Genomic DNA, 9,445 nt, shown 5'->3' on the forward strand with positions numbered 1-9,445 from the left:
CTAAACTATGGTCATATTTTTTGACTGATCCAAAACTATGGCGAGCACTGGTATTTGGTCCMTGTGCTCCATATCAATATCGATTGAATGGTTAAATTTTGTTTGATTTAATTACTTATATAAACTATATAACTGATAGTTAATTATTATTATTTTTTTTAATAATAATTATTATTTTGATGGGTTAGGACCACATTCATGGTCAGGTGCCCGACAGGCCTTACTAACCATTAATGAACGTATTGAACAACCGTTAAAAACCAGACACCAGAAGCAGAAACAAATAATAACTAAAACTAACTATTTATTGTTTGGACGGTTAGATATGAGCAGCACCGGGATGTTATTTGCTGTTATTATTGGTTTAATTATTGGAGTTTTTATAAATTTTATTTTTTTTTTTTATAGATAAAATTTTTTCTTAATTAATTATTAATTAATTTATTATAAAATATTCATAACACATTTTTACCCATATAWCTAATTAAAAAATAGTATACAGTATTATTATAATAATGTTAACAACAAAAATGCATAATATTTATACAGTATATATATATATATATATAAATAATAAAAAATATTAGCAAAACTTTTACATTATTTTACATATTTTAACATTACCACAAATATAGCAATTACTACTACTACTACTACAATATTATTATTATATAATAATAATTATTTAAATTTAATTTTAAGAAAAAAATAAACAGTTAATAATCAATAAATGTAATAACAAATATTTTTTTTAGTAATTTCATATTTTTTTAATTATAATTTATGTTTTTGGAAATTTATTTGTTGTTCATATTACTAATAAATTATATAAAAAWTTTTTTAAATCTTAAAAATACTATTAAAATATTATTATTATATAATTTAACAAAATTATTGCRTAATTTTAAAAACAGGTTTAACTTTAACATAAAAAAAGTTAAAAATCTAAAATAAATAACTAATATTAATATTTAATAATTTTAAATACATATATATATTATTATATAATATTTGATATTACTGAATTTAATTATTAAATTAAAAATTAAATAAATAAATATGTGCTAAATAATTTATTGAATAATATATTTATTTAAATTTAAATAAATATAATTATTATTAAAACAAACTAAAAATTCAATGTAATATTTTCTATTTTATATTAATTTTTAATTAAATTAAATATTTAATTAAATTTTTTGATAAACTAATAATAAAACGATTTATTATTAATTGTTTTTTAAATAGATTTTATATAATATAATTAGTTACTATACAGTATTATTATAATAATTTAGTAATAATAATAAAAAATAGTAGTAGTAGTAAAAATAATTTATAACATAAAAGTAGTTAATAAATTGTATTACTGTATTAATAATAATAATTTTAACTAACTAATTATATTAATAAAATCGACAAAAAAATTAATTAAATGTCATCAACAAAATCATCGGTTATAAGGATCGGTATCTTAGGTGCCGGTAGTTCSGGTGCCGTCGCCTGTAAGTCATGTCTGGAGGAAGGCTTCGATGTTGTTGTCTATGAGAAAACCGGACAAACAGGTGGTCTCTGGCGATACCRTGAGAARGAGGARGAGGAAGAGGACAGTTRTGTTGTCGGTTTGGGATCAGTGGCCAAAAGTACTATTATTAATACTAGTAAAGAAATGCAGGCCTAYAGTGACTGTCCACCGCCGGCCGACTTTCCTAACTTTATGCACAATACAAAATTGGTTAGTATTTAGATATATATTAATTAAACAAAAATAATAATTATKATAATTTGTAATTTTTTACAGGAAATGTTTTTTTTAATTAATATTAATATTTAATTTTATTATAATTTTTGTTTTAATTTAGTGTTATTAATAWTATTAATATTATTGTAATTATTATTTTRTATTTAATAATTTATAATCGATTTGTTTTTTATAAAAAATTAATTTTTAGATWCAATACTTTGATGGATATAATCAAACATTTGATTTTCAACGATATGTCCGATTCAGAMACGATGTACTCAATGTAGAGCCCAATGATGACTATGATAGGACCGGGCGCTGGAAGATAACGGTCCGCAACAACAATACTAACTGTCTGACTGTTGAAGTGTTTGACGGTGTAATGGTATGTACCGGTCAGTACAGTAGGCCATCGATACCGACAATCAAAGATCAACATCTATTCAATGGTCGTATATCTCATACACATACATACAAAATACCCGATGAGTATGAAAACAAACGGGTAGTTGTTGTAGGTGTGGGCAATTCGGGCGGCGATGTGGCCGTAGAGTTGGCTACAATAGCCTCTAAGGTATTGTTATTTTTTTAAAAAAATAACATTTATTTCAAATAATAACAACTTATTAATTATATTAAAAACATTTTAATTATTTTTTATATGTATCAATAATTTATCATATATACTATCTATCTATCAGGATTAATCAAGGGGGAGGTAGGGGTCAAGCTAAATGACCTAACCTATGATCGATATTTTAGGATTTAACCCCTAGAATTTTTTATCAAATGGGAAAAGTTGACCCACCCTTGACCCACCCCTAAAATCTAAAAACTTGCTTAACCCTACTATATATATATATATAGACATATCTATCGACTCGTTCGGGAACATGGATTGCCTACAGATTGGGTCCAAATGGTAGACCAATGGACACATGTATGGGCAGTCGTTTCARTAATTTTCTACTAAATCTATTGCCTATGAATTGGAAATATACACTATTGGAAAATAAACTAAACAAGGTAGTCGATCACGATTACTATCAATTAAAGCCTAAKCACCGGGTATTTACCCGGCATCTAATGCACAACGATATGCTACCTAATCGTATACTATCGGGTAGTGTTATAGTTAAGTCGGATATTCAGCAGTTTACCGAAAATRGTGTAATATTTAATGGTTTGTCTCTATTATATAGATTTTTATTTTTTATSTCTAAAAAAATTATTTATATTTTAATTATTTTCTTATTATTTATATTTTATTTTCTTATTATTTATATATTTATTTTCTAATTATTTATTTATTTTATTTATTTATTTTATTATTATTTATTTTTTTGAACACCAATTAACTACAGGCGATAAACAGGAAACACTGTGCGATGCGGTAGTATTGGCCACTGGCTATCAACAGTCGCTTGAGTTTCMATTTATATCCAACCCTCAGCTGCCCATACCTACCGATCGATTAGATCTCTATAAGTATGTATTTGTACCGAAACTACTGCATCCAAAAACACTGGCCTTTATTGGTTTCATACAAGTAATCGGTTCTCATCTGACTATATCGGAACTTCAATGTCGATGGTTTGCCCGATTGATGGCCAATAAATTGTCGCTACCGTCCAGTCAGTCGATGTTGGCTAACTGTGYTGACCAAAAACGTCGTCTAAAGCACAGGTACTACGACAACTATAGTCCAGGTCATCYGAAACCGACGATTATTGATAAAGTTGATTATATTAAATGGTTRGACTATATGGACGATTTGGCCGCACAGTTAGGTGTTAAGCCTAAACTATGGTCATATTTTTTGACTGATCCAAAACTATGGTGGGCACTGGTATTTGGTCCYTGTGCTCCATATCAATATCGATTGAATGGTTTGATGATTTTATTTTAATTGAGTTACTTATATAACTGATAGTTAATTATTTATTATTATTATTATTATTWTGATGGGTTAGGACCTCATTCATGGTCAGGTGCCCGACAGGCCTTACTGACCATCAATGATCGTATTGAACAACCGTTAAAAACCAGACACCAGAAGCAGAAACCAATAATAACTAAAACTAACTATTTATTGTTTGGTGGGTTAGATATGAGCAGCACCGGGATGTTATTTTCAGCTATTATTATCTTAATTATTGGAATTTTATTATATTATATATATTTTTAAAAATTTTATAGCAAATATTKWTACAATTAATTATACAACAAAAAAATAAAACAATTATTTTTATTGTTTTATTTATAATATAAGTTTTGGTTTTTTGWTTTAATTTTGATTTAATATAATTTCAAACCTATTGATTTTTTTTATTTAGCATTAATTARTATTTTTTCATTWWAATTATCTAAAATACTTTTAAAMCTTTTAMTTATAATTTTTAAAAAAAATTATTACARACTAATAAATATTATATTATATTAAATATATTGTATATTATTAACCATACAATTAAAATTAATAAAATTATATATAATAATAATAATAATAATATATAAATAAAAATTATWTTTATATAAATCATTATTATTATTATTATTGATATTGTTTAAATACAAAATTAATTTGGATAAAATAATGAACATTGATTAGATTTTATGAAAATGCTAGTTATATCATTTGAATTAAATAATTGAGCATGGAACTTTTTTGTTTCAAATAATTCAATYAGTAATCTAACTATATTAGTATTATTAATAKTATTATTATTATTATTATTAATAATAGTAGTAGTATTATTACTAGTATTATAGATCAATTTTAAAATATTATTATTATCTTTATGCAATTTAATATAATCATCTAGTTCAGTTTTATTGACAATATATTGACTACACTTGATAACAATTTCCATACTAGTTGGTCGATGATGATAATTTGGTTCTAGCATTGCCATAATCAACTGTATCATATAGTCCATATGTAATTCAATGGGATTGTGATAGTATAGATTAGCCAATTGTGATCTATATTAATAAAAAAAATATACACAATAATAACAATTAACATTAAATTATATTACATTTTTATTTATTTATTTATTTTTACAAAAAACTACATATTTTAAAAATTAAAAATAAATTTTATAATATTAAAAAAATTAATAAATTTAACTAGTAGGTGTTTTTTCTATGTATTTTAATTATTAAATATAATTTAATATATTGCTAAAAAAAATAATTAACATGCTATAAATTAGATTATTTTTTAAAAAATAAAAAATAAATTTTATAATGTTAAAAAATGTGATACCTAGTAAATTTAAGTAGTAGTTGGTTTTTTTTAAAATAAAATTAAAATCTATGTATCTTAATTATTTAGCAATAATTATATATATTGCTAAATAAATAAATAAACATACTATAAATTTGATTTTAAAAAAATAAAAATATAAATATAGATATGTTTAAAAAAATAAATATATATATAGTATACATAGTTTTATTACATACATATTGAAGTCGGTTATGTCAAACAATTCCTTGGCAATCAAACCCAGACTATAGACATCACTTTTTCATTATAGGGTACTCTATCTACTGGACTCTTGACTTCCGGTGCCATATATCGTACAGTACCGGCATATTTGGTATGCAATTCCGATTCAATGGCCGATTCCGCCGGTACTGGACTACTAACACTACTACTGTATGGCTGTCCATCACTGACTTCCATAGAGTTATTAGTATTATTAGTTACTATACAGGGGTCGACATCATAGCGGTTGTGTTCAGTAGACAAACCAAAGTCACACAGTTTGAYAAAACGGCTCAAACTAATCGATGGCCAGTCGTTGATGAGTATGTTTTCCGGTTTGATATCCCTGTGTATGATAGGTGGCCGACATTGATGAAGGTATTGTAGACATTGACTGATTTCCAATARTATATGACTAGTAATGTAATATTCAATTAAGTCAATGGCTTCGGTAGGTTGTTGTTGTCGACCAAATACCTGTGCCTTTTGTTTAATGATATCCCGTGAGACTATGGGTGTATAACTCCATATGTATGTGCAGTATATTGAACTCAAACCAAGTGTCATAGTAGTTGATCACCCAATCGGATCGTAATTTTAACATTTTTATGACTTCCTCTAATAAATCGCWGTCTAAATAGTCGTCGGGAACTAATAATAATAATTTTTTTTAAAAAAATCGTAAAATAASTTCAAATAAAATCATATAAACTTTTTTTAATATATAAAAAAAACAATAAGTTTTATATAAAAAATTATTTCAATTAAATWATAATAATAATTAAAAACTTATTACTAATTARTCGTTAGTAATTAAAATTTTTGTTAATTATAAATAAATAAAAATYTAATTATAATTAAAAATAGTATATTTAATTATAATTAATTAATTATATTTAYTATAAATTAAATATAATTAATAAATCGGTAACCAATAGCTAAAAAAAAAGTAGAKAAAAAATACTCGTAAAATAAGTTTTTAAAAACTTTTAAATAAAATAAACTCAATTTTTTTATAACTATAATAATATTTAAAAAAAATAATTTTAATTAATAATAATAATTAAAAAAATAATAATTACTTTTATCTAATATTTTTATCGCCGATCTATTCAACGATTGYYTRTCWATAACTTCAATAACGTGTCCATAACTACCCGAACCTAACTGTTTTTGTTTAGTAAACATACTGACCATATAATTAGGCCTTTCCTTAATTTTACCAAAATTTTCATTATATAATTTAATATCCAATGTATCGATAGTTTTATTACATTCAATAGCAAACAAATCGACAAAATTATTGTAATATAATTTAATTAACTGTCCTTTTGATGAATAATAGCCTAATTCATGGTAACTATTATTGTTGGCGTTGTTAACATATTTTTCGTAAATTTCCCAAACATTTTCCACAATTAATTCCATAGGTTTTCCATATGTATAGCACAGTATATCTACCGTTTCGTATAGTTGTCCATTGGTTGTCAAAAAATAGGTAAAACTATCATAATTTGATATCATTTTGATATCGCTAACCAGGGAACTAGTTTAGGCTGTCTAAGCGATATATACTGTGTATTGCCTACCCGTCCCCARGCGTATACCCGGCCATCATCAGCGGCTATGGCCAGTGATGTATATCGGAAACAATAGATTGATTTAATAAAAATATTRTTATTATTRTCGKGAAATATAACCCGAACGGGACTATCAATATAATCAATTTTTCACAGCAACCGCACTGTCCGTTTCGGTTATCACCCCAWCCGTAGACTCGGCCATCACTGGTCAGGGCTAGTGAGTGATAGTCACCGCATCGGATATCGGTAATACATATATCATTGTCGGGTAATTCAATAATCGATGGCTTAGTATACTCGCCCTCCTCWACATCATCATCAGCAGCAGCAGCACCGGTAGGTTTAGGATAATATTCTGTGGGTTGGTTTGTCAGACCCATACCTCTCAGCCAATGTTTTCCGTATGTATTCCAACCCCAACTATATAACCGATTATTTCGAGTCAAACAATGACCAAATCGATGGCCAAACCGAAACCATAGGACAGCCTTACCGGACAATTCGGGTATCAATTGTGGTTCGTTTAGCCGATTATTATGATCCCCAACACGTATACCACTGGATGTATCGCCCAATGCATAGACACTGTCATCGTTGGTAACAAATAGTAGGCTTTTCTGTTGATATGAAATTAATTTGATTTCATATTTCAAACCAATGGGTATTTTTGTACATAAATCAAAATTATTTAATAAATCAATTGTCGACATAATTATGTTATTTTTAAATATATATTTTTTAAATAAAAAATATTTTTTTTGTTGATTTTAACACAGTTTGTATAATTTGATGTTATTTTTATATCAATATATTTAAATATATATTTAAATAATAATAACTTAATTAATAAAATAAATGTGTTTAACATTAAAAAAACTTTATATATATATATATAATTTAAATGATTTAAAGTTTAAAATTTATATATTTTTCACATTATTAATCATTACATTAAATAGTTTTTTTAAAAATAAAATAAATAAATTTCACTAATTTTGAATTATGATAATTGAAAAATAACTCTAAATTATTATATTAGTAATAATAATAAAAATGCATAATATTTTTTATAATATTTTTTTCATAATAATTATTATTCAAAATAAACTAATTATTTTTGTTAATAAACTAATTTCAATAAWAATTAATTTTATTTAATTAATTAAAAATAAATAAATAAATAAAACATTTTATAGTATCCATGAATACCAAGATAATAGTCTCTAAATAAATATTTATATTTAACTTTTATTATATTATTTAGTTATATATATATGACATCTATATTTATACAAATATATATATATATATATATATATTGGATATYATTTACACAGTTATACTTATAGATGTCACCCATAGTCTAGTAAAGTAATTGTATTGTATTATATACAGTATAACAAACAATTTATAACTAATACCAGTATTTATAACTAAATATTATAATTTTTTTAAATATTATTGATAAAAATAATTATTATTTTATTTATTTAAAAATTTATATATTTAATCTATTTTTTTTTAAATTTACTTAMAAAAAATATATAATTATATACATGTACATTTAAAATATACACTAGATAAATTTTAATAATTATAAATAATACAGTTTAATTTTAATGTACATTTATTATTTCTAATTATTATTAAATTATAGTTTAATTATTTTTTTATCAAAATTAAATCTCTAATCTAATCTACTATATTTTACTTAAAAAAATTTTTAACTACTAGAAATAATAATTGATGTATAAATTATATAAGTATTTATTTTATAATTATAAAAATAAATTACTTATTGATAAAAATAATAATAATAATATATAAAATTATATATACAGTATATATAACTCAAATAAATAAAACATACATTTTATTATGTATTTAATTAAGCAATGTTTTAATAATAGTCATAATTTTGTTGCAATAAATGATTATACATTTTTTGACAAATTGATAATTTTTTTAATTAAAATAATATCTACATAATTATTAATTAATTAAATGCAACAAAAAAAGTCACATTAAATTAACAGTGTATTTTAATAGTATTTTAATTTACATTTTTTTATTATTATTATTATTAATTAGTWGATGATGATWTTATTTTTAATGATTATTTTTTAATGAATTTTTTCATAATTTTTTATACATRCACATATAATATCATTATTATTATTATTATTGTTAATATTATTACAAYAATTACAAATAAAATGTTTAAAAATYCAGTACATTACATATTAATTTTATCATTATATTTTWATAAAATAAATWGYTTAAAAAAGTATCTTGGTATATTTTGTATTTACTTAGTTGAATTGCACTCTATAAGTTTTATATGTAATAATTTTATATTATATTTAAAATGCTTAATTATTATGTTTAAATTTTTTATAGATAATTAAAAAAACATTTTTCCCCATTATATTATAAATATAATTATTATATAACTARGAGATTTTATATAATGTTAGTTATAATTATTTAAATACAGTATTATTATTATTATTATTATTATTTATTGATAAAACTTAATATAAATAAATATACTGTATATATATRATGTCTATASATATATCTATTATACTGAACATTATATACTARATAGATGTCACTYAT

The 9,445-nt window shown here is 22.9% G+C and overlaps 1 protein-coding gene across 1 annotated transcript; it reads left to right on the top strand.

Moving 5' to 3' along the window:
- The first annotated feature begins 1,435 nt into the window (after window positions 1-1,435).
- Window positions 1,436-4,661, top strand: LOC128953355 (flavin-containing monooxygenase 5-like). Its single transcript, XM_054298842.1, has 6 exons — window positions 1,436-1,735; window positions 1,953-2,318; window positions 2,612-2,927; window positions 3,109-3,633; window positions 3,718-3,881; window positions 4,623-4,661. The coding sequence occupies exons 1-6, from the start codon at window positions 1,436-1,438 to the stop codon at window positions 4,659-4,661; spliced, it is 1,710 nt and encodes a 569-aa protein (XP_054154817.1).
- Window positions 4,662-9,445: the final 4,784 nt, after the last annotated feature.

The sequence above is a fragment of the Oppia nitens genome, unplaced genomic scaffold (genome assembly GCF_028296485.1).
Source record: "Oppia nitens isolate AA-2021 unplaced genomic scaffold, nextdenovo-longstitch-racon4-pilon3 scaffold11_pilon_pilon_pilon, whole genome shotgun sequence".
Lineage (NCBI taxonomy): Eukaryota > Metazoa > Arthropoda > Arachnida > Sarcoptiformes > Oppiidae > Oppia > Oppia nitens.